The 26,627-nt window shown below is 41.2% G+C and overlaps 1 protein-coding gene across 2 annotated transcripts in view; it reads left to right on the top strand.

Moving 5' to 3' along the window:
- LOC147879703 (antitermination NusB domain-containing protein) overlaps window positions 1-15,367 on the top strand; it is a 35,456-nt gene extending 20,089 nt beyond the window's left edge. Inside the window, exons 5-9 of one of the 2 annotated variants that reach the window (XM_087371813.1) lie at window positions 874-928; window positions 1,120-1,211; window positions 1,590-1,684; window positions 12,535-12,675; window positions 15,169-15,367. In XM_087371813.1, the coding sequence (XP_087227939.1) occupies window positions 874-928; window positions 1,120-1,211; window positions 1,590-1,684; window positions 12,535-12,675; window positions 15,169-15,186 (401 nt within the window). In that variant the 3' untranslated portion in view covers window positions 15,187-15,367. Of the gene's footprint in view, window positions 1-873; window positions 929-1,119; window positions 1,212-1,589; window positions 1,685-12,534; window positions 12,676-12,858; window positions 13,278-15,168 lie in introns of those variants that run through there. The other variant, XM_087371812.1, reaches the window with a different exon arrangement.
- The last annotated feature ends 11,260 nt before the right edge of the window (window positions 15,368-26,627 follow it).

Below are 26,627 nucleotides of genomic sequence, written 5' to 3'. Positions count from 1 at the left end.
CATAGCACACAAACCCATCCTATAAGTCCAGTTTTTGACTGAACAAGGGCTCCAAAAACAGCCATATGTGCTTGAACCAATGCTGATGTAGATGTAGAGAGGAAGCAGTGGTCTCCATCCAACGGGCTCACACAACCTTGAGATGTAAGATAGGCTGTTGGCAATAGAGGCCTGAGGGACTGGTTTGGATGCATTGGTGGTATGCTTTGTGTCTTCTATTGTTAAGCATTTGTGGAGGGTACCACTGCATTGCTATTTGTTTGTTAGAGACAAATTTTGCCACATCTTCGATGGCCAGTACACCATCATCCATTTTGCAGCAGTGCAATACGCTTGCTATGGGCACTCAAATGACCTAGGGTATGGAGACTAGAAAAACATTCCCTGAGCACCGCCACTACTAGTTGTAACCATTAGGGTTTCCTTTCAGTTGTAACCACTAAGGAGAAAGCTGGCCCTCTGCTTCCAGTTCTTGTACAACTGTTTCTCTTGCTGATTGCTACATTCAGGACAAAGAATGAGATAATACCATGTAGAGAGCAAACAGAAGCAAGAGACAAAGAAAGCTGGATGTCTGCTTGCGGTTCTTGTACAATGGCTTATTTTACTGATTGCCCCACTCCAAGATGCCGCCTTGAGCATTCGTCAGCTGCAGTTCTAGATTTCGCCGTGGGTGCTTTGATATTTTTCTCATTTACTTATAATTTTGTCTATACTTGCTCACAAACTCCCTTCTTTCCTTTGATCTTGTGCTTGTTCTATAAAATATATTAATTTGTAAGATTGGATATATAGTAGTCGTATGAAGGTATATAATGGAAGGTATGGGTTCTGGAGAGATTGATCATTGTTTCATTCTTTTACGTACTGCAGAAGCAGCAGTTCTCACTGCCCCACTTCCTCTTGTCTACAACAAATTTGTGCTTAAGTAAGATTCATTTTTTGGGCTGCTCTTTTTTTAAAGCATTCAGCACAAGGGAATCCCTACATTTTTATTTGTGTATAAAGCACATTATTTGACTTGTGCTGTAATAGTCATTTGCCATAGTCAAAGTGCACTGAACTGTATTTGGTCTCACCTGCTAACCCACAAGTTGTGATTGGATTTTGTGAGTGCAGGATGGCTGAGAATATTATCTTGTCTACTGTAGATAGTTGGGCTCAGCAAGAGCCCATTCTGAAAGACCTCCTTCCAGAAAAGTGGAAGGCAAGTTCTGTCTGCCCTTGTTGTCATTATGCATAGTCATGAATCGTCATCAGTAGGAGCACTCATGTAAAGCGACAATAAATCACATTAGTGAAGGATGTGACTTCGTTTAGCTTTGTCTCACTTGTTGTTCTTTGTGTCAGTCTTCCTGGCTGAAGAAAAGTTGTTTGATTGTTTTATGTACAAAGCTCCTTTGAGAGTTTGAACAATGTAGATGACTGCAATTAGCACATCCCGTTTTAGCTAGACATCAATGCACAGAGAAAATATGTTCTCCATGTAAGCAGGTTGGCAAAACAAAAATCTTAATAGGTTTTTTTGTATATAAATAGTGAAGCTCTCCTTTGTCATGCCAGTCCTCTGAGTTTGTGTGTGCAGGCAGCAACTGGAGGGACAATGCTCCAGATGTGTATCCTCCACATGGCTATGGCTGAAATGGTGAAGATGGGGACATCATCCAAGATTGTGATAAACGAGGTAATAGGTTCTGTATTGTTAGTTTATGTTGTGTTTTGCTTCTGGCATGCAGAGTCTTTGCTGTAAAGGAAGTGTTTTTAGGCCTAGAATTTCGTAGGTTTTCTTAAGGAGCGAGCAAGAAGAATGAGAATGGTATCAGTATAGACTTCAAGGTGATACATGGATCTGGAAGCAAATTGGAGTGGATTCTAGTCTATGGAAAGGCCACTGAAATCATTTTGTGCCTGCATGGAGAGTTTGTTTTGGATAATTGCAAATAATTTCAAAGCATCTTCTGCATAGAAATGCTTGTTTGGGAGAGACTAAACTGAAATCCTATAGTCTTCACAAGCAGTTGTAGCTTGAGTGACAGAATGTGGACTACTTTTTGATTAGCTTTCTCCTTTATTGTAGCTTTTGGAAATTGTGGGTTAGGCCTCAGCACAAAAACCATCCTACCTTTCAAGAACATAACTTGTTAGAAACCATATAATACATGACATAATGTTCAAAATTGAAACAAAGAAACATCAAGCTCAGGTGCATCCTTTGCCATGGGACTAATCTACACATAAACATGAGAGCTTGCACATGTGCTATCATGTGTACGAAATTTTGTGTGACCTTGTCTTCACAAAGAACTGCTAGTGCGCTGTTGCTGAGCAGGAGATTCCCAACCTCTCAGTAGATGCTTTTTAAAATTCCACATGATAACTATACATTAAAAGGTCAGAATGGGCCATTTTGGCACATAGGAGCTTTTTTCCATTTATGTTGTAAGAGGATGTGCTTGTGCCATGTCATGAGGCTGCAAAAATGCTCCCAGGGAAGTCACTTGCTCAATTGGGTGTTAAGTAGCAGTTATCTTGTTTAAAACTGCCTGATGTTTGTGAGGTACACCACCATCTTCTTCTAATTTCCCTTGCTAAGCAAGTAGCTTATCACAAGTAAGGGCAACAAGTGCACCTCAAAAAGTTGCTGAATTGTTTTGAAAGGTCCAACTAGCGCTTTGCCACCTTTTTAGTGCTCACCTTTTATAAGAAATTAATCTCGACCAAGCATCAAACTCCATAAGATGCTGATTGCAAAGCAACACGGAAAGGAGCATCCTATCCAGAGCACCTGGCCAACCTCTCAGGGCCTCCAACAGCTAGTAGACATCTAGCAGCAAAAAGACATACAGGCAGGCTGCCCAGACCCCTACCCTAGTCTGGCACTAGAATAACAGTCTCAGGTGCACTGGATCCTCCTTTACCACACTTGAAGAGCTGCATCATTGAACTGGCCTATCAAAGTATCTAACAGCAACACAAAGCTTCTTACTTCTTCATGTGAAAACCATGAGTCATCTAATCCCATAGCATTGAAGCAGCAAGTCCCCAAATTAGTCACACATAATTGCGCTTTCTTCAGGCTCTCATGTTTCTTGTCTTCAGGATTGCAGCCATATTCTTAGTCTAGCGGACACCATCCCTCTTTAGGAGGCTCTCATGCACCCCTAGGTCATCTGCAGTCCTGATCAGTTTGCTTCTAAGGCACCAAGGTTCTTTGTGGGCAGCTAATGTACTAGCGTATACCACCAGGCTTGCATGTGAACCGTTACGCACAGAAAATCCTCGAAAGTAGCCGCCATTTTAACCAATAGTCAAAAGAACTCTAAGCACCTTGCAAGAGGATTTTGCAAGGAGTCGCACTTTGTCATGAATGCAATTATGTTCTTCACTTTTCTCCTAAAATTAAAGAGATCATGATCACCCTGATGTTTGTGAACTTGGGCAGTCCCTTTTCCTATATCAATTTCCCCACATCCAAAAACTAGTTGTGCTTCAGACAAGTATATGCTTTTCACATTCTCAGTTTGCAGATCCTTTCTCGTTTTTGTTGTCCAATTCTATTTCATCAAGCATCTTTCAGGAACCCTGCACCCATTCGGACATCATACCTGCATCACTTTGTCTCTATACTGTACCGCTGCTGTTTTTGTAGTCTTTTTGACTCTCTTGAGCTATTACGTGGATATTACTAAACAACAATCTTAGGTTAATTGCCATTGATTAGTCATTAAATTAGCTAACCCAAGAGCCTGAGGACTTCTTTATAGACTCCATAGGACTACCTTCTTGCCAAAAGCTTTAGACTGATGATTGGTGATAGCGGAGTTAAGACTTAACATGGGTGGGATTGGGGTTCCCATCAATTGCAAAACTACACCTTACTTTCCACGGTTGCCACACATCCTGCAGGCTGCTCTCCACCCTACAGGCTGTAGCCTGCTCTCCATCCTCTCCATCCTACAGGCTGCAGTTGCTCTCCATCCTGAGCCTGCTCTCCATCCCTCCACTACCTCTCCTCTCTTACCTCTCCATCCTCCTTCTACCTCTCATCCTCCTCCTCCGACTCCTTTTACCTCTCCATCCTCTTTCACCTCCCATCGTTCTTCTACCTCTCCATCCTTTCTCACCTCTCCATCCTCCCTCTAGGTTCTCAACTCTCCATCCTCCCTCTTAAACTTCGGATTGTTGTAACTTCAAAATTGTTAGAAGGTAGAACTTAGAACTTAGTTCATGACACATGTTGATTGTGCGGCCTGCTGGTATTGCAATAATTCTTTCTATCTTAAATGGTGCGTTGCCCTATCAGCTAGATTTAGATTTAGATGCTCGTTTGGGAGAGACTAAAATGAAATCGTTTAGACTTCAAAGCAGTGGTAGCTTGAATGAAGAGATTTGGACTACTTTTTGATTAGCCTTCTCCTTTAGTGCTAGCCTTCGTCATGGGTGAGTTTGCCCTTCACCTCCGGAGTGCCGACAGAAACTCAGTACGAAGACTTTGTATAAATGGATGCTCAAGTATGTGTGGGTGTGTGGATTTGTATGTGTGAGAGCATACTTATATACTATGGTCTACACCCACTGTTGGGCGCTGATGACATCAGTGGGGATGTCATAGTAGCTAGTCCCTGCTATGGGTGATGGAGTTTATGGTTTTCAATTTGATGAGTGACTCTCGTGAGATTGAAACTGCACTATGCTGTGTTTTTAGAGGATGAGTTTGGGAATGTTCTTGGATTCATCTAGGTATACACATGTTGATTGTTGATAATAGATGATACAAGATAGATCAATCATCATAGGAATTTAGAATCATAGAAGCATGCATAATGCTTCAAAGTATAGATAATTATATTATGTATAATTTGCAGTCTATTGATAATTGTATTATGTATAAAAAATATTTTTTAATACATAAATTGTACCATATTGCCATTTCTTCTGTTTTCGTTTCGGCGGGGGCCGGAAACTCTGTTTCCCTAGTTTTTTCCATTTTTGTTTCAGCTGGCAACTATGTTCTCTAGGCCTCCGGACAGCCTCATAGGCAAATGCTCAATGTCTTCCTGACCCCTTTAGTCTCTTTTGAGATTGGTGGCAATCCTATTGCTCACTTAGGTTAGACAGTTATCTTTTGGAGGCCACGTGGCTTTGACTTAGCCATTGGCATGCAATGCTTCCATATCCCAAGACCATCTAGAAGGTAGATCACTACTGAATCGCCTAGTGTAAGCAGTCTTAATTGAGAGTTTTGAAGTCACCACAGCCAACCTACCATTGCCCAGTGGTTTTGAGGCCATGCTTATTATAGGTTCCACACTTTCAACACATGCCTAACAATAGCTTTACCAACCTTGGGTATTTACCAACAGGTTGCTGACCCCGACTGCTGTTGCTTCTGACCCCTGCTTCCGATCCTGATTGCTGCTTGTTCAGATGTACTGTCAAGCCTATAAATAGGCTCTGGCCCTATTGCAATGCTTACACATTGCCATGACTCGTGGTAGCTGGCCCGTGCCGCATGCCTTAATCAGGCCACATAGTTCCAGGTAAGCCTAAAATCTACCTTGGTCTACTAAACCCTTGTCCTTCTCAAATGGGGGCTCATAGTCGGGTTAGTGACGCTTTTTCTAACACTCCCTCTCAAGGCTTATCGTCAGGTTAGTGACGTTTTTTCTAACAATGCTCAAATGTGGGCCAATACTCATGCGTCGAAAGAGATGCTCCATCTGCTCTCTGGGAAGAGCCTTTGTGAATATGTGGTGGGAGATTTATCTTCTGTATGGCAACTCCATGATCTCGTTCATAATTAACTCTCAGATGAAATGGTATTGAATCCGATATGCTTCATACGAGGATGAAATACTAGGTTCCAGAGTCTTTTGTAATCGCTATACAGCTCCTGTTGTTGCACATGATCACATCACAGCCTTCTAGAGAACTGCCATGTCCACCAGTATCCATCTGAGCCAAACGGTTGCCGGTTGCCACACATGCCGCACTGTATTCTACCTCCGTGGAAGAGAGTGCAATTGTGGGATGTTGTGCCATGATATGGCACTTGATGCAAGCTTGAAGTAGTAGCCTGATGTCGAGCGTTGTGGCAAGCCTGGGTCCTCGAGGAGGAATAACTGGAGCTTTTGGTGTAGTTGCACCACCTTCGTTGTTTCTAGGTCATATAGCCAATCTTTTGACTCCTCACTATAACCAACAAAGATGCACTTCTTGCTGCTCCTAGGATTTAACATTGCTCTTTTTGCTTTGTTCACATTTACATACGCATCGGAGTTGAAAACCCTCAAATGAGAAATGATGGCTTTCTTAACAAAGTATCTTTGTTCTTTCAAGATATGAATTGCCACATGGACTACCTCACCCCAAAAGGATCTCGGAATTTCTTCTCCCTGAGCATACATAGCCCCATTTTTGTAATCACTCAATTCTTCTATGTGCCACACCGTTTTGCTCGGATGTTTGTATAGTAGTCAAGTATCTCTTGATCCCTTCTTTCTTGAGTAGGTGTCAAAGCCTCTGAAGCGATCTCCCCCTCTGTCAGTTCGAAAGGTTTTGACTTTCTTTCCCAACTCTTTCTCAACTGTGGCAATGCTTGAGATTTCTTTGCAATGCAATAGACCCATGTCATTGTATTGAAATCAAATATAAAAGTAAGACTATACCTGATTTAGGAGAATGATGTTGTAGATATCTTTTTGCATGTCAGAATGAGCCAACTCGAGTGGAACCTTGGCTTTGTGTGTAGCCTCCTTCAGGAATGCCTCCCAGCGTTTCTTACCCTCTATGTAAGTCTAGCACATATGTGTGTTGTTTGCAATGTGTGGATGTCCATCCACGAATCGACCTCTTTGCATCTCTAAGAGAGTCTCGTAGCTGATGTGCCCAAATTGCTCATGCCACAACTTTGAACTGTCTGCATCCACCGGGCTAGAAATGCCCTGAACTTGTACAACCCGCGTTCCTCTATTCCTCTTGCGATGCTTTTTCTTGTATCCTTTGACCAAATCATAAATTTTCCCCCATCAAACTCGGCCTTCATCCTGTTCTTTGTGATCTCGCTAATAGAAGAACATTGTTACATAGATTAGGAACATAGAGAATGGTTGTGAGAACCTTGTTCTCATTTGAATCCGTGGTGAATGGAATGCTCCCAATCCCTGTTACTGAGCACTTCACCAATGGATCCAAATGTGTGGGTAGTAGTACCTTGAACTAGTTCTTGTTGTTGGATATGTGTCTCGAGGCGTTGCTATCAGCTATAAAGGCCCAAGCTCCTTAAACGTCATCGGAGTAGACTATTGTCCTATTGACACTGTCATGACGAACCTCTTGAAGCAAGCTAGAAACATCCAGCGTGGTGCTGGGGTAAAATAACAATCAGAGATGACTGTAATGCTGAAATCTGTAGGGAGGAAATATGCTCATGCACTCCTCACCATGCGTTGCCTTTGAAAGGATTCAATAGGACTATTAAGTTACGAATGTGCCCGCCCGCGCCCGGCCCCCCCCAACCCCAAAAAGGGAACCAACCCAACCCCCAGGACAGGTCAACTCAAGCCAAGATCACACCAACCAGCAATCAGCCAACTCCGACTGCTGCTGGGTTAGATATACTGCCAAGCCTATAAATAAGCAGTGGCACTGCTGCACTATCCTGCTGCCATGCTGCTACGTGCTACTGTTCCACACAGGCGCAGAGAAGCACACTGTTTCTGATGCTTCTACCAGCCTGTACTGCATGTGTTAATCAGGCCGCACAGTTCAGGTAATCCTAAACTCTACCCTGGTCTACTAACCACTGGTCCTCCTCATATGGGGGCTCACGTTTGGGTTAGTGATCCTTTTTCTAACATACTTGTACAACTAGGATTACTTTTTCTTGTTTTAGTTGTTCTCCATGTAGTATATGATGTCCTTACCTTGGTAGGTCTGAGCGAAGATGCCTAGTGAAGTTCATTGAGTTACCACAATTCCAGCTTTCAATGTACAAGGTAGTGTGAATGAATCTGTTTACATATATATGTGTATTTTTTGTTTGTGTATATGGGGGTGTATGCATGTAGGTAGGTAGATAGATAGATACATGCACACGTGCAATGAGTAAAGAAACAAATCTACAAGGGTGAACACACACACACACACGCGCGCGCGCACACACACACACACGTAGTTTCGATCTCATGATAGTCACTCGTAAGGTTGAAACCATACACTCCATCACGCACAGCAAGGACTAGCTACTATGACATCCTCAGCGCCCAACAAGGGGTGAAGACCGTAGTGTGTGTGTGTGTGTAGAGAGAGAGAGAGAGAGAGAGAGAGATGATATGATTGTATTAAAGTCCGCTGGAGACCCTTCAAGGTCTATGGGACTAGTGACCACTATCAAAAAGGTAGTGGTTTGTTACATCGAAAATCTGAGAAAACTTTATATATGCTATGCTGCAAGCACATATTCAGCTATTTCTGTGGCCTGTCAAGGACTTTGTGGCAGTGTCCTAGGATTTCCTTAATGTAAACGCCTAGGTGCTGCGCTCGCATCTCGAGGGGGGGTTTCAGATTGGTGGCATTGCTGCTGTATTTTCCCCCGATTTGTGTGTACGCTCGGCAATGGACCTTGTGGGACAAATTTTACTGAGTCTTGCATTCCGAGGGGTTTTGGTGTTGGAGATAAGTGCACACTAAGTGTACTATTTCCCTAGTCTACATTTGTCTAGTCTAGTCTTTGTGTCTTGAGTTTGTGCCATGTGGCACCTCTACAATTATCCCATAAGCACTCTTGCTCTATGTCTTGTACTTTGGCCCATATATTCATGGGTCACATCATTGCAATCTATCTAGCTTGTGTCTTGTCTACACTCATCTACAAGGTAACTCTTTGTCTTTCAATCTTGTTCTTATTTTACTTCTAGTTTTCTAGTTTCTAGCTCTTGCTTTCATATTTCAACATGGTATCAGAGCCACTGCTCCCTTGCTCCTAGAGATTGAGGAGAAGGAGGCCAGAAAGAGAAGCCATGTCTTCTCTTTGTTTCGCTAAGTGCAAGAGAGTATGCTCTCTTTCCTCTTGAGGACCTCTACTACCTACGTGGAGAATCGACATCTTGAAGAGGAGGCCGCTCCAAGTTGTTGCCTGCCATCTCCATCTTCTGCCCATCTTCTCCACGTTGCTGCTATTCAGACCTTCACCTCCTATAATGCGGGCCTGCTCTTGGGTGTATCAAGCCTGCTCCTGAGTGTAATGTGTCAGCTCTGCCTGACGGGCCCAGATGCTGTGTATCTCAGCCAATAGGGAGTCCCAAGCATCTGGTGGGGGCCTAAGATGTCATGGTCCAAGTGGGAACTGGATCTCGAGAGGGGTTGGAATGAAGGTGGGCTGCTGAGGTTGTACTGAGGATGGGGACAGCATGATCTGGGCGGGGGAGTGGTATGTAGGAGTAGCAAGGCCGGACGAGGTGATGAAGGGTGGCTGACTGAGAGGTAGAGGTGATACGAGCGGAAAGTACTGTGGAGCCATGGCCGGTGGCGCTAGTGGTGAGGCTACTGGAGAGGAGAACTATGATGATGATGCAGGAGAGGGGGAGGAGAGAGGTGGCGTAGATGATGAGGCGGATGATGGTGGTGAAATAGTGGTGGTAACCATAGAGGTCGAGGATGTGGTGAGCGGCATGGGCTTTGGGTGGGCCCCTTTCTTCTGGGCTGCGGTGCTGTCCACTGTCAAACCGCTCTGGTTGCTGCGTTTGTTGAAGTCCTCCAAATTGAGTTGCTTTTGTGTTTTCCCCTTGTCACCATTCCCCTTCCCCATCTCCACGTGTATGTAAATCATGACCGAAGCGTCTCCCACCTAGTCTCCTGTCCTCATCCCCCTGTTCCCTTCATTATGGGGGAGGCAGCAGCGGGTTGCAGGAGGTCGGAGCTGCAAGGGGGGGGGGGGGGGGGAAGAGAGAGATTTTATAAAAAAAAAGAAAAAAGAAAAAAGAGAGATTTAAATAATATATATTTTAAAAAAAAGAGTTTTAAAAAAAGAAGAGATTTGAAAAAAAAAAGCAGCGCGGGTGGCAGGGGTAGCAGAGGGTGGCGAGGAGCAGCGAGGGTGGCAGGGGGCGTAGCAAAGGGAGCAGCGAGGGTGGCGGAGGAGTAGCGAGGGTGGCGGAAGGGTAGCGGGGGCTGAGCGGGGGGTAGCGGGGGGGGTAGCAGAGGGTGGCGGAGGGCTGAGCGGGGGGTAGGGGGGGGGGTAGCAGAGGGTAGTGGGGGGGCTGAGCGAGGGTGGCAGAGGGGTAGCGGAGGGCTGAGCGGGGTGGCAGAGGGCTGAGCGAGGGGGTAGCAGAGGGTAGCGGGGGCTGAGCAGAGAGAGAGAGAGAGAGAGAGAGAGAGAGAGAGAGAGAGAGTTAGATCTTCAGAAGGTCTCAGGGCTCATGAGATGAAATGCAAGCCAAAAAGGGATAAACACCAACATTAGTTATGGACTGAGAGTCTTTTGGAGTGCGTACAGCATCTCGGAGATTATTATAGGCTAGTTATGGTATATTATAAAAGATATGAGTCTGCAGTTACATCTGTTTAAGACTGAGAGTCTTTGGGTTTGGATTTGAAGTCTCTGATTAGTGCCTTTCCATCTCTGTAAACAGCCCATTTTTCTTCCTTGTGAGCGTCCTTCACTTTAGTTAATTCTGTGGCTTTCATCTTAAGCTGAGTTGGAGTGAGCTTCTCCGAGGTCCATATCTTGGTACCTCTCAGCGTTTTGCTTGAGAACCTTGCTTCTTGCCATCTTGTCATTGAGAACTAATTTGGCTTGTGTCCCCCTGCTGTATAGTTGTCATCCTATTCAATCTACGGGATTGCTTCTATAATATGATCAATATTTTTTGTCGTGCTCCCATCGTGCCAGCCCTCCCTATGTGTAGACTTTGGATATTAACAGCCCTTTTTTTCTGTTCTTGTAGTTCTTCATACGCGTCCCATGTCTTTGGCTATCGATAGTGGTGCAGGTCTGCTTCATTGTGTATCTGCAATGCTTTTTATATTATTTCTGGTTTTCCCTTGTTTTCCATGTTGAAGATCTTCATCTCCAAAAAGACAAGTCGGGCCTTAACGTCTATTCTTCAACCCCTGAGCGGGTTGGGGGTCAGCCCTAATTCAGGGCCTGGTAAACTGTGGACTCTAGCTGAAAGGCTATGCGACCTAACTTTGCAAACTGAGCCGAAGGGCCTGGGTCAGCGCAGCAAACTGGAGCAGTGGCGACACGGTGACCTGCCCAACAACCTGAGCTACTGCCAATGACCTTCTGCGTGCCACTCCCCGAGTTAGAGAGAGAGAGAGAGAGAGAGAGAGAGATTAACTCTTTCAAAAGGCCTCACGGGGGGTACGAGACATGGCACAGACCCACAAAAGGGTAGCTATTACATGTCTGAGTGTCAAAGAATCGAGGAGTGCAAAAGGCAATTCAGCTCGCAGTTATTGTAGCACAATCCTATATTCTAGCCTTATCATGAAGTGGCCTTCATTACATAATTTGAAGACGGAGAGTCTTTGGGTCTAGAAATTAAGTCTCTGATTAGCGCTATCCCATCTCGGTAAACAGCCCACTTTCCTTACTTTCGAGCTTCCTCTTCTTTAGTCAATTCTGCATTTCTTGCCTTTGAGCTGAGTCAGGGTGACCACATTCCGGTACTTGTTATAGCAGCTTGTTAGTTTGTTTGAGAACCTTGCTCCTTGCCATCTTGTCTTGAAAGACTCCTTTGCTTGTGCCCCCTTTTGGAGGACATAATCTATGTCTTACGAATCCCACTCATTTTGGTGGATTGTCTTCTTGAGATGGTCAATCTTTGTCCATCTCCCACAGGCCAATCCTTGTGCGGCCCTCATATGCGTATAACCCAATTATTAGTAGCCCTGGTTTCTTGCTCTTTTCATCACATTTGTTAGTTTTGATATCACAGTTGCTGTGAATTCCTGCTTCATAGACTTGAGCTGGGTGGTAACTATTTCATGTACGTTATTCACAAGCTGTGGTGCAGGTGCTGCTGTGTTGCATTGCTGCAATGCCTCTTGGATTACTTCCTGTTTTCCCTTGTTATTCGTATCTAAAGCTTTCCTCTCCAGAGAGGCAGTTGCTATTGGAGTCAAGGTGGCTGAGTTCCTGTCCATAATGGCCTGAACTGTATCCTAGCACCCCCTTAGCTGTGTAACCCCTGAGCAGAGTTCGGGGGTCAGCCCTAACTTAGGGTAAAAGAAGTGGAGGGAAGCTGCTGTGAATGCACCCTTTTCTGCTGCTGCGACCTTGGAGCTGCTGGTGGCTGTGACCTGTGGAGCTACTACTGTCAGCGGACTGTTCCTGGGCAATGGCGAGGCATGACGTGCAGACCTGGTTGGTGCTGCCTGGCTGAGGTGGCGCTGCCCTGCTGGTGGTGGTGTCGCTGAAGGCGGCACTGCCTTCCCTTTGGCGCAACACAACGCAGGGGAGAGAGAGAGAGAGAGAGAGAGAGAGAGAGAGAGAGAGAGAGTCCCATTGTTTGACAAGTGTTTTTGCAGGCTGTAGAACTTGCAAAGCGTTTCTCTGATGGACCAGCTGCTCGTATCATTAACGGCTGCCTTGGGAGCTTCATTGGCAGTCCATACTTCCAAGAAAATCAGGCCACAAAAAATATTAGCACATCCACAACAGAGGAAAGCGTAAGCGCTTAGAGTGTCTTTTCTCCAATTCTATGTACTTAGTTTGGAATCGCGTTTGTTAAGTCTATTTTGACAGGAAGAAAAAGGGAACGGGGCTTTTGAGTGTGAATAGCAGAACTTTGGGGTATGGGCTTTCAAGTTGCTGCAATATAAATGCATGTCAATAACCCATGGACTATTTAGAATCCATACGAGGGACCTGGGCATACCGAAAGGAGTTGGCATCCAAGTTTCAGCTATGGTGTTTGATCTGAAAGAGCAGAAGATATTATCCAGTAATCTGCAGGGTTTGAACTTTGGGTGGTAACTGACAGTGAGCACCTTGTGTGCTCTTCATATTTTGCATATCACAAGCTAGGTCATGCATTACAGACACTTGCATTGCCAAGCATTATATAGCTTGTGTGACCGAGCAGTTCACTGTACATGTCTTGGAACTTGACTTGATGCAAGGGGATGCATCGAGGTTGTTAAAGTATTGATTTCATTGGCCCTGTGTTCACTTTGTTGCTGGTCTTTATCTAGCATAGAAGGTCAGAACGATTACTCTTTTGCTTCTTGTATTGCTTACAGCAACTTTTTATTAGCATAACTTTATATAAATATGCTCTGCTTTTGGCAATATCCTTATATATAAAGGTAAAAATGTTAAGGTCTTGCTTGCTATTGCTACTACTCAAAGCGCTTCTTTTCCAGCACATACGTGATGTGAAGCTTCTTTGGCGTTGCCTGTGTATTTTTAAATTGACTTTTGACTGTTGCCTTCTGTGCTAGCTCTCAGCCTAGCTGTCGCACTTTTTGGCACCTTCAGTGGGTTGCTGCGATTGGGCACATAATATCCTCAAGCCTAGCAATTTAAATAGTTGATTAAAGGCTAACTTCTGCGACGCGTCGCAATCATTAAGATCTATGGCGAAACCTTTAGCAGTTGCACATACCTATGCCAGCCGATGCTTATATTTTTTGAGTCATCGCGTTGCTGATTTGGTGCATAAATGTAAAAAAGGTATACTTAATAGTTGATCATTACAAAATATGCTCTGCTGATCTATGCTTTCTATGTTCACTCGGCATCTTGTCAATGTGCTGAATCGATTGTGACTGTCATGATTGGATTACTGGCTATCGATGTGCTTTTTCCACAATCCTTATAGCAATTTGAAATATTTGCTGAGGATCATAAAAATTTTCTTCTAAATAATACCATGGAGTCTCATATATAGATCGGTATTTACTTGGCCAGCACTAGAGCGTTTTCTCAAATTCTTGCATCCTATGAAGCTAGGTGGATCGCTCCCTCGTATTATTAGGTTCACTTCTTTTTGGCCTGCCATAGGAAGGCCTTAGTTAAGATGTGTGATAAGAAAGGAAAAATAGTTATTTTTTAAGACATTTCTTTTTATTGGCCTGCTGTACGGTAGACGTATTTGGCCTTGAGAAGCTAAAATTCACTGATTTTTAAAATATGTTTAGCTGTTTTGTGTTTCGTTGAGGCTCCACTTTTTCTTCCCCCTTTCTCTCTTGGTCCCCCTTGTTCCTACTTTTTCTCCTTCTTTTGCTCTTTCCTATTGAAAATCCCTTCACGGCAGGCCACTTGAATGTGGTTCAACTTGCTTTAAGGTGATTGGTCCAAGTATATGCTCCTTGGAAGAGGCTTTCAATGCATGCCTTTAGTGACTTCGTCTTCTTTGGCTTGCCCTCTCTCTCTCTCTCTCTTCTCCTTCTTAAAAATTGAAGATGCTTGTTGTTTGACATGCACCATTATATTGAATCTACATTGAAAGAAAGGTTTCAAGTTGATACGAGTAGCATATCGTCAACAAGGGAATTAGTGGCATTCTATGCTGATTTGTTCTCATGATCACATGTTCATTGCAATGTTTTTTCGTTCGAAGAAGATGAAAGTCTCTCTTCCTATATTCGTGACGAGATGGAAAGTCTACATGTTCGTATGGACAGCTAAATCACTTTAATTTTAGCTTTACTCTCATGACTCATCTATGTATTAAACCTATAACTCTCACATTGTCCAATAGATCGTCTAATATGGAGCCATTGAAGCACGTATCTGGTTGTAGCATAATACAAGTTGACAATCTCCATAATCCAAAATATTCTAGGAATGTTGATCCACAAATGAGAGATACATTCTTACTCTACATAAAATTATTCTTACGCTGTGATCCTATAAGACAGAGATTGAAAGGTTTAGAATAATTTGCAGATTACAACTTTATATTGCGTGGACTAGCTAATAGTCAAGATCCTAGCTAGCCCTCTCTAGCTATATTAGACCTTCACCATCTTCTTACTAGGACCTTGTCTCTTAGCCAAGCCTCCTATCTACATTAGACCTCTCACCGCTAGGACCCTATCTCCATAAATCGGTGATGTTTTATGTTGTAACTTTTTAACATTTTATTGATATAACATATTAGCGAGCTCAATCGCCTTTTCAAATATTAATATGTAATCATCTTTATTACTTTGCAGGTACTATCAATCCAATAGATTGAACTTTAGACTAAAAAGACGCATTCGACACTCTATGTAAGTATGACATTGCACAAAACACGTTCAACATTGGATATGCTCTCCCATGTGCTACACCGCCAACAGTGGTGGTGATCTTTCTCAAAACAGGGGAAAGGCGCTAACACTGGTGGTGATCTTTCTCAAAATAGGAGAAAGGCAAGTTCCCTTATGATTATCAATTTATGGAGAGAGTTGTGTAAACTTTCCGCCATACATTATATATGGATCCCCCCCCCCCCCTTTCCCCTTTCCCCTATCCTTGTGCAACATTCTAATGAGCACTTTCTTCTCATGTGCCTTTATGTTGCTTTACCATTCCATGTCAAACCTACAAACCAATTTTCTTTTTCAATGTTTTTGTTGGAGTTTACGAATTTGATACAAACATCATACTTTGATACAAACATCATTCTTTGATACAAACATCATACTTTGGACAAATATATTATTCAAAAGGTACACATACTATAACCTTTTACCTATGTTACAATTTGAAATGCATGTTCATAAAAGACAATATTTGGACATTGTAGGATAGACGGTAAACAAGATATTATCATGCACATTGAAAATTTTAATTAAAGGAATAGAGGTCGACATAGTCTTGCAAGGCATGCAATGTTGTCGTTAGTGGCAATGTTAATCTTGGCAGTTTGTGCACATCATGATTAACTCATGCGATTAACTTCTAACCTCACTACGACTTTTACACATCTACAACCTTATTTTTGACAAGGAACACAGTCCATACAATCCATTTTGTAACCTTACTATGACTTCTGCACGAGTTTACATTCTGGTTGGCCAAGCATCCTAGTTATATAAGCTATGTGTATGCTCTTCCTTCTAAAATGACAAAAAGTATTCATTCCACAGAGATGTCTAAACCCTATGGATAAAGCTGCCTAAGGAAATTCAAGAAAAGCTAAGCTTTAGGAAACCTAAGAGCTTGATGGAAAGTGAGCTAGTCTAAAAATTTGGGCCAAACGCTAAGATAGTAGAGCCAAGCTTACACATTCTTAGCTAAAATTACCTTATATATTTGTGCTTGAAAGCCAGAATGAATATGAAACGTTATTCCTTTATTTAGATGTTGGGATTCCAAATTCTCATCATAGAAAGAGTTCACATTGCAATTGTCTGTGACCAAGTGTCTATATTCTCTTGCTTTGCTTATACCATGGAGTATCCCTAGCATTGTTTTTGTTTTCCCCCTTTTCTTTTTTGTGAAGGTTTTATCTAGCACAAATAGGAGACCATGGATGTTGTTGGCACTGTGTAGTTATTAGAATTGGGAACTTGGTGAGATTGAGTAGATTAGCTGTGGAGAGAGAGAGAGAGAGAGAGTTGCATTTAAAAGCTATTCCAAAGTAGTAACTAATTGAACAAAGATTGCTAAGTAGATTAGTGCTTTAGCGAGCCAATGCTAAAAAGTCTCGTCATACAAAAGATGCATACCTTTTGTTACGGACATTCAAAAGAATCCTAATTGAAATTAAAATCATTTGATGGAGTGTGTATAAAATTTATACAAGTATATCTTGTGTATCACCAAGATTATTACTGTTTTTTTTTTTAAAGTGAGTAATTGTTTAGGAGTTAACAAAGTTTTTATATCAAAGTGATTTATCAAGTCCTACTACTGAATTTTGAATAACAAGCTGTCTTTTAGAGGGTCTATAAAGGGTAGATTATTTAAAAATCAAAGACGACCTTCTATGCACAATTGTTGTGACAATGTAGTTAAGTATATGTGAATATGGAGGTTTAACATAACAAAATTTAGCTTGATTTTCGATGTCTTACAAGAATTTTGTATCTTCATATACATTTTCCTTTGTAATTTATTTGAATGTTTGTCTTTTAGGCAAACTTATAATGACCTATATTTTTCCTTATTTGTCTGTGAGTTTCAAAGCTACATTATATAATGATACAATTTATGTAGATCAAGGGTAAATCCAAGATTGGTATCTCAATGAATTCAAATTTGTTAAATTGGGCACTCTTGACATCATAGTAAGTGTAGAGTGGGCTTCTAGGGCTATCTCATATCTTGAAACATAGCTTCAATCGATTTCTCTTAGCATGCATTGAATACTAGGCGACTCTTCTTATGATTTTTGACAAAATTAAGATCTTGAATTTACAAAGTACTTCTAATAGATATAGCCTCAAATTATTTTTTGAACACATGTACTTTCTTTATTTTTGCATTAGTCGTAAAAAGATGAAAACTTGTGTCATGTGAATATGTGTGTCTAAATTGCATTAGACAATTCTCAACATTTTTTGAGATCGCCATATGGGATTAAAATTGCAATGTAGGAACCGTAAATCTTCCTTGTTAGCACATCAACTTTTGTATCCCGAAGCTATCTTATAACACTAGAACATGTCACTTCTTGGTACACAAGTATTTTTAAAATCTTGCAAATCATAATATCTTACAAAAGAGATGTTCTTATATGTGGTTTATGAGCTTCTACATAAAACAGTTCTAATTGTTATGTCACACCCAAAGAAAACATCTTGCTTGGGATGTAGGCTTAGGTTTTAATCACTATAACCTTCGATAATATGTTTTTCTAACCCAATATGCAATTTTCTTCTTGATGATTTCTTACATGAGCATACAAAATTATGTAAAAATTCTTCGAGTGCCCACATAAAAATAAGTAAATCAAGTTTGGTTTGTTGATAACTATTTAATTTCTTTCACCTTCTATCGTGTTGGTAGATTCTTCTCATTTAGCATTGGCTCTACCTCTTTGTCCCAATAACATTATTTGCATGGGGTACACTACAACTATCTTCCCCAACTAGCTGAAACCCGTACCTTAGGTTGAGTCTGTTCCACATATTAGATCAAGAGGTGATGATGGTCTTAGTAAGCAAAAAAGAGATTCTGGAGAGTAACATCAATAGGTGATGTTTTCCTACTCCCAAGGGCAAGAGTCTTGGGAGGATGTTCTTAGTAATATATCAAAATCTTGATTTAATAATCAAAGGTGTCATAGCTCTATACTAGAAGAATGGGAGTGGATTCCCACATCAAAATTTGTTCAATTATCCAACCTATGAAAATAAAGTAAACTAGGACATGTATAACATAATGTGGAGGAGATTATAGTTTGGCAAGAAAGGCAAGGTTTTCTATTGCTAAAAGATCCCAAATTAACCCCATAGGAAGGGGACTTTAGAATAGGTCCTTTAGACATGGCGTTGTCATCCCACATAGATACCTTGGAGATAGATGCCGACTTTGCCAAGCGAGTTTGCAGGAAAGAGGAAGAGCATGGGTAGAAAAAATGGCTTGCACCCAAGCCATAGGAAGTAGCATTAAGAGACAAATATACATGCCATGCAGATACGTATGCACTGGGATGGATCATTGTTGAAATGATTTAATTTTTGAAGATGGCTGGAGTTACCTTGAGGATGATCGCAAAAGGCCCCCCTTCTCATGTCATTAATGCCATTAAGCATCATGCAAAAGAACAAATGATGGACCGTGCTGATAAAAAAAGGTCCCTTGTAGAGACCAATCTTATCTTAAAGAGAGTAGGATGTGAGGGACAATTGGCTATGAGGCCTATGGATGAGATGAGCCTTGGACCTAGGCTCATGTGTCAAACTTGCTATAATGAAATTCTTATTCAAAAATAAAATTTAAAATTTGCCATTCAACATTTGCCTAGATGCCTACATGCTGTTGTTCATGTACATGAGTTTCAAATGATTGGATGGGTGGAAGATATGACATATGCAACATCACCGTGCCTTTGATACATCACTATGCCTTTGATCCATAAAGCATATGATGAGATCCGAGCCATTGTGGATGGTGGAGCAAGTGTGAATGTCCTATCCAAGGACCTCTATGATGAATAGGGTCTCCCCCCAATGGAAAAGCTAATTTCAACATATTATGTGTAGATGATTCAAGTGCAAATCCCTTGGGAATAGTGAATGGAGTGTATACAAAAGTATCACGAGTCTACTTTACTCTTCAGTACAAAATATTGGATCTCCCCAAGAAATCTTATCAAATCTTGCTTGGACATCCTTGGTTGTGTGAAGCTTCAATCCTCCATGATTGGGGAACTGATAGATTGACAATACGAAATTGTGACACAACAGTAAGAGTCAATGTGGGGATAAATAAAACCCATTGTGCCTAGAGAGTTGGATGAAACCTCTTCAAGGACAATAGGTACATTTTGTTAAATTAAAGTAATTTTGTTATTTTACATAGCATATGTAACAGTTTACATGTTGCATGGGATATGTAACATCTTCATCTTGCATCAAGCATATTACATGTGACATTTTCTTCTTGTGTCCTACAGCAGCTCACAAATGTTGAATTTGATGCATGCAAACCTTGCATACTGTTGTACATCGAGCATCCAAGTGCACTTTGCTCTTTGCACCAACCAATAGTTTCCTGTGAGAATGTCAGAAGGAGAGGAAACTCCTCCCCCACCTAGGGAACCAAAAGGTTCCAAATGAGCAGGCAAGCATTGATTGACGCAAGAGGAGGCTGAAGAGGGGTCTCGATGTGCCGAGCATCAACGCTTGCAATTCAAGTAACTACACAGGGTTGTGAGTGTAGTGCCCAAGCACATGCCTGACACTATTGCACGTGCATCCATATATGCTCAGCTTGAAGGTCTGTATGTTTAATATTACAATTTTTTGAGCTTCTAATTTATCATTTCTTAGGTATTTTGTCACTAATTATCACATATGAACTAGCAACCAACACCATGGGCACTGGTTTTGTAGGCATGCAATGGAAAGAAGTCAATAAGCTAGTCTTGAAACAAGAGCTATTGGCAATCTGGTCCTTAGAGGCCGATGAAGGTGAAGCCTCAGGTAGCCAAGCTAGGAGACGTAGGAGAACAATGGAGGAAGGTGGAAGCACCTCGACCAGAGCTTTGGACTAGCATGGAAGATAGAAGATCACAAATTGTTGAGACGAGCAGATTTGGCAAAATGCCATGCAAACATATATCGAGGTATATGGAAAGCACCGCACCATGATGAAGTGGCAATGTACTTTGCCAAATTCTTGTATGTGCGTTTCATAAACGAAATCTAGGTGGACTTCTCATCTCACAAGGACAAGCGTACGCATGGTCTTCTTGAAGTGACAAGGGCAATGAAGGATGCATGTGGGCCACTGGAGCAACAAGTGGCACAGGTCCGTGAAGAGAACGTATCCTAGTTCGAGCAAGTTCAACGCTTATAAATTGAAAGACCATAGACCAAGCCGGAGCTGCAGAATGAGATTGCTACTCTACGTGCCCAGCGAAGAGCCTCGAGGACCTCAACATATGGTTACGATAAGAGGCCCACGATGCACTTGCATCATTGATTGGAGATACAAGCGTGGAGGTGCAATTAAGTGTTCGTCGGCATCCATCTGCACAACCATATGCCGTGCAACCACTTCCCTTCAATAGCCCAGATAATTGTTCGATAACTCAACTTGCTACTATGCTTTACCTTGTGGCCATAAATTTCATATTTATTGTCTAATAGATTGCTTGCCAACCAAAGCATTATGTTCACTTTGTAAAGGCCAAAGACCGATAGCATTGTACATGGTGTTGGGCTTAGGACAGGTGTATCCAAGAGCATGACTTTGAACTCTTTACAATGTATATGGTCTCTATGATGGATGTATACGATACTATGCAAACTATATGATGTTTCAAGTTTATGTTGATCTATGACTATAATATATGTCCTTTCAAGTTATACTTTAACACTAGTTTATATGGATGGGAAACAATAGTTCTTTCAAGTTATAATTTAATAATTTATATGGATGGGAAATAATAGTTCTTTCAAGTTATATGGTTGCAATTATGAATGAAAATACAACACTAAATCGCAAGAAAATAGCAATTGAAATTTATAGATAATGCAAAATAATGTCAATCAATTTATAGAAGAGAGTAATTTGTAGAACTCCATTCGACTTGCTAAACTAGCAATTCTAAATTAAAATGTAGATTGCAATTCTAAATCAAAATGTGCAACTAAATGGAAAAGCATTTAGCATTTGCAATTAAAGTTTATGGAATAAAGGAAATCCTTACATGTGTATTCCATCCGAATTGGCAAACTATCAATCCTAAAACAATATGTAAGTTGCAATCTTGCATTAAAATGCTAAAATCCAAATGATTTTTTTCTCTATTTTCCATTTAAATTTAAATTTAAGATTTAAAAACAAAGCATTTTCCATAAACGTTGCCATAAAAATTAAAGAACTGACCCAATCATGGATACTTATATGCACTTATATAATAAACACTCTCTCTCTCTCTCTCTCTCTCTCTCTCTCTCTCTCTCTCTCTCTCTCTCTCGTAATTAAAACTAATCTTGAAAGTGAGCCAAATAGAGTGCTACCAAAGGCAAGAAATATCACTTTGCATATGCTTCTTCCTCACACCATTGCATAGGTTTCTATTGCATGTGACAGTGAGTGGCATGCCAGTTGGCGTGCTCTTGAGCAAATAAAGCTAGTCAAGAGCATTGTAATTGGCATTATTACCCAGAGGCCTATGCGATGGCGATAAGGAAGAATCAAATCTTCAAAGCCCGAACCCTAAACACAAGACATTTACAATGCACGATGAGACAACACCATGCTGCCACACTCATGGGTAGCATGGTACTCTCTTCGTGTATGCGTGTTGTGCTTAAGACAATGGTGCTCCAAAATTCTCATTCCACCCTAAACCTACAAACATCAATGAAAAAACAACAAGACATTCAGAATACAATGAGACATTCAAAACCCACTATCATTATCATTGCCATCATTGCCATGATTCACGAGTCACTATCATCATCATGTTCATCATCAATGTCCTCATCTTCAGACCCATGTGGAAGGCGAATATTCTTTCCATCATCTTCATCCGATTCATCCTCTGCATCACTATTCTCTTCAGATGTTGCACCATCAGTCCCTTCCCCATCCTCTTCTTGGGGTACTAGGATTTGCAACGATGGGACTGCTTCAGGTTGGATAGCATCAGGTGGGATATCGTAGGTCCATTTTGGAACTTTCTCCTCATATCCCACATCTCCTAATGTTTTTAGCATTTTATGATTAGCATAGATGTACACTAGCTTCTCAGCCCAATCCTCTAGAAGTCTATTTGGTAAAGTACTATGAATGTAATTATAATGACTCCAGTTTCTTTCTGAGCCCGAGTTTGAGCATGTTTGAGAAAGAACTCTCATTGCAATCAGGTGTAGAAGCTCACACGTGTCACCATTCATCATTCACCATTTCCAAGCAGATGTGCAAACAACCTCTCCTTGCATCGATACTTGGCTAACTCATTACAACACTTTGTAAACTCATGGTTTTGGGGATAATATTATCGCATGACCTTATGAAAGTCATGCATAACAATTGGCATCTCTTTGGGCTTCATATTCCACCACTCACGGTCTAAAAGGTAACCGACATTATGCAAGGGAGTGCAAACTTACTTCCATCAAGGCCAAAATATTTACCATAATTTTTTGCATTTTGTAGAATTAAATGGTCTTCTCTCATTCTCTTGGCTCGGGCAAGTAGGGGGATGCCTCACAATAAGAGCTTGCTCAAGACTCCAAAAGTGCATCCATGCTTTTTCGATTATTGGTCCAAATCCCTAAGCGCATATAATACAGGTTTCATAGCATAAGCAGCATCCTCAAACCATTTCCATAATTAAGGGGATCCCAATGTGTCTTTCAAGTCATGCATCTTCTCCTTTGTTGCCCTATTGATCAACTCTGACATCCATCGTTCAAATGCATCACAATGAAATGTCTCTACAAGAAAACTCCTATTCTTCACCAAGGATTGCAAAGTGTAGAAGTACATGGCAAATCTCAGGGTTGCTGGTAATTGCAACATGGTAGAATCATCACGAGACATAAAGATTGCTTTGAGACGTTGCTTTGATCGTACTAACTTCACAACGTCTTGAGCCTCACAAACAATCTCTTTGAACCATAATACTTGTTTATATACCAATATTTCAATGCAAGATTTAAAGTATGCATACAACACGCAGATGCATATAGATTGGTAGACTCCCTTTGCAATATTCTACCCGCCTTTTTATAACTCTTGGTATTATCCATGACCACTTGCATAATCTTTTCAGGGCCTCTAACTCTCTTATAACCTTTGATAATACACTAGCTATATAGGTCACCAAATTCTTTACATCTGAGGCATTAATTCAAGTGTGGAAGCCCTCCCCATGTAACGATATAACCATCACATTCAATAAAGCATTCTATTTTATGCTTATCCACCCGTATGAGACAATTATACATCCAGTGTTTGCCTAGTCACAACTTGTCTTGAAGGTTGTGGATGAACATTTCTAATTTTAAATATTTTTTATAGTGCATTCGTATTCACAACATGTGTCATGTTTCTGCGCAAATCATTGCCATCTTGTCTTTCCCTTCTCTCCATGCCTTAACTTAAGACTCCTCACTAACAATCACATTCATTGGCACTCATGATCGTGGTCCACAAGTCCCCCAAAACACAAGGAGTTAGAGTATAGACCCCACCCTCAGGAGCACGGAAGAAACACTTGCATTCACTAACACTCGCATTCATGGTCTGCAAATTTTCCAAAATGCAAGGAATCGGATTAGCGAACCACACCCACAAGTATAATGAATATTGACTCAACCTCTCCCACTCAGCCTTACCACTATTCAGATCTAGATCGTGGTTCATCTTTCTATCCCAACTCACCAAAGTGTTTAGCAGGATATGAACCACAATTGGATTGAATAACAAGCCTCTATTGCCCTTTCCACCAATATATAGTGTCAGAAACTATGAATCTACAACCAACAATACCGCCAATACTTAAGCTAATACTGGCGGTAATATGGGAAAAAACTATCGGTAGTATAGTATTACCACCAGTTATAATATTAGAGGTAATAGTTACCATCGGTATTAGTAATATTACCACTGTTAATGTACATATTACCATCAGTTATGTGAATAATACGGTAGTTGTTTCCCGATGATTTTTTTTGGTAAGCAACATGATGACGTTGTTTTCAAGCTACTTTAAAGCGTAATTAACAAAAATTAATAACCCATTAATGCAAATGTGAAAATGTGAACGTAATCCTAGTTAATTAATTTATCGATGGATAATATAATCTTACTCGAGACAAGTCCCTGTGGTAACGAGCTTGATATTGGCTTGGCATTCAAGGTGTTGGACTAGCAAGCTTGGTTGGGAAGGTAATGGTACCTAGGCATTTCGTCTCCTTATAATTTTAGACTAGCTAGATCTTTTCTCCTTGTGTGCTAGTGTTTTGGCTTCTTGTACTTTTGATAAGAAATCACATTGAATGCCTATAATCTCTTTCATTTTGCCTTTTTTTTTTTTTGCAAAAAATTCATTTTGGCTTTTTGTAAATTTAATTGCCTAGATCTCCTCTCCTTGTATGCTTGTATATCAGCTCCTAGCGATTACATTGAAGCCTATAAATAATCTCTTGCAAAATTATACCTAGTGCTCTATGTCGCAAGAGAAATCTATCTTACTCCTTGATTCTATTATGCAACCTCCTCACTAGGTCTCTCAGTTAGAGTGGTTAGCCAAAGCCTTTAGACTTGCCACCATTCTAAACATATTTTGTGTATATTTAGTAATATCATACCCTATTGTATCAGATTTCTTGGGCGAAAATTTAGTATGCCTCTCTTGTCTTTAAAAGCATTACATTGTGTTTTTGGGCCACAATAATATACCCAATCCTATGCTTGAAAGCATGTTTCCTACTCAAATATTATTGTCAAAGGAAAACTAATATTCCCTCTACGATAATTCCAAGTTTTTAAACTTATTCTCAACTAATTATTCAAATGCAAGTGTGAAAACAGGTAAGGGGAGGCCAAAGGAGGCACAATTCGACAAGCACAACGGGCATGGCAATGTCCTTAAGGTTCTCTGCCTATTTTTTTTGCCTTTGCTATCTGCTTACGAACCTTGTCATGCTCCTGCACATAGAACATTATCTCACCCATTTTTGCTTTATTCATCGAATCATTCAAAAGAAGAAAAGTTCGGCCTCCTGTCCCGGGAAGGCAAGCTGTCAGAAACTCAACTACATACTAGAGAAACCTGGATGTTTTTCATCAACATCCTCTCAAGGATGCACTGACGGCCTCAATGATGACCTCGTAAAGCAAAACTATCCCAAAGTTCTTCTTGAAGATCAACTTATTGCGAAATTTCTAGGCAACTTTGTGTGCCTTTGTTCTATTGAACATATTCAACCTTTGCATTTGAGCATCATCAACTATATTTATTGATTACTACCCTCTAGAGAAGTAGTTTGGGAAGTCCCTTATTTTACATATTAGTTGAATGTTGTTTTCCACTAACTTTTATAATCTCTCTCTCTCTCTCTCTCTCTCTCTATATATATATATATATATATATATACCATTTCATGTATGTAGAGTTTTTGTGTACATATCAATTTTCACCCATGAGTTTATTTTTATTGCATAGATTGAAATTCCTCCTAACCCAATAGTGCAACACACCACTTGTAAGTGTAAATGGAATAAACCTTCAAGTTTCTCAATGGATGAAAGGCCAACAATAGCAAGCACAATTAAAATGTCAATTCCTAGAAATATGAAATGAATTGTTTGCAGACCTTAAGGACATTGCCACGCCCATTGTGCTTGTTAAATTGTGCCTAATCCGTGAAACTGAGCTCGATGTGAATGCTTCCAAACATTCATCCGAAGATCAGGAGCCAAAATCCGAGCTCACCAATCTCTTTTCCCATCGACTTCCACACTCAGACACGCTATGCCGCTTCTTTGGGTGTAGAGCCACTCTCCGATCCTCAGTTCTGCGTCGACGCATTGCCTCAAAAGCAAAAACAACACAGTGCCCCTCTATCCCATCTTCTTGCTCAAGATGTTGCACAAATCGAGTCCGAAACTGCCAATTCCACATCATTTCGATCCACTTCCACGTGAGAGCGTTGCGACACCCTCTCACCCCGCTCCTGCTTCCCCTTCGGGCGTATATACGCCCAGGTACGGTCAGTCCGTCGTTTGCTGTGGCTGTGGAATCGCCGCTGCAGAGTGCCGCATCTTGGAATTCTTCGCAAATTCAGTACGCTGCGGAGGCGCAGATACCTCGGAGCCTGCCAAGGGGTTCAAAAGATTACTAAATTTCGCAAGAAGTATTGATAAGTTCTCAGCGTCGACTACATCGGAAGGTAAGGAAAGCAGGACTGGGTGGGCTTCTTACCGCTCGCAAACTAAATTTTGGGTTCTCGAGAAAAATGGACGGGAAAGTGTACCGTTACAGCTCGAAAAATAA

This window comes from Dipteris shenzhenensis, chromosome 33 (genome assembly GCF_047967505.1).
Source record: "Dipteris shenzhenensis isolate YYH24624 ecotype China chromosome 33, Dip_SZ_1.0, whole genome shotgun sequence".
Taxonomy (NCBI): Eukaryota; Viridiplantae; Streptophyta; class Polypodiopsida; order Gleicheniales; family Dipteridaceae; genus Dipteris; species Dipteris shenzhenensis.
The sequence above is the reverse complement of the archived record's forward strand: the minus strand, read 5'-3'. Positions and strand labels throughout refer to the sequence as shown.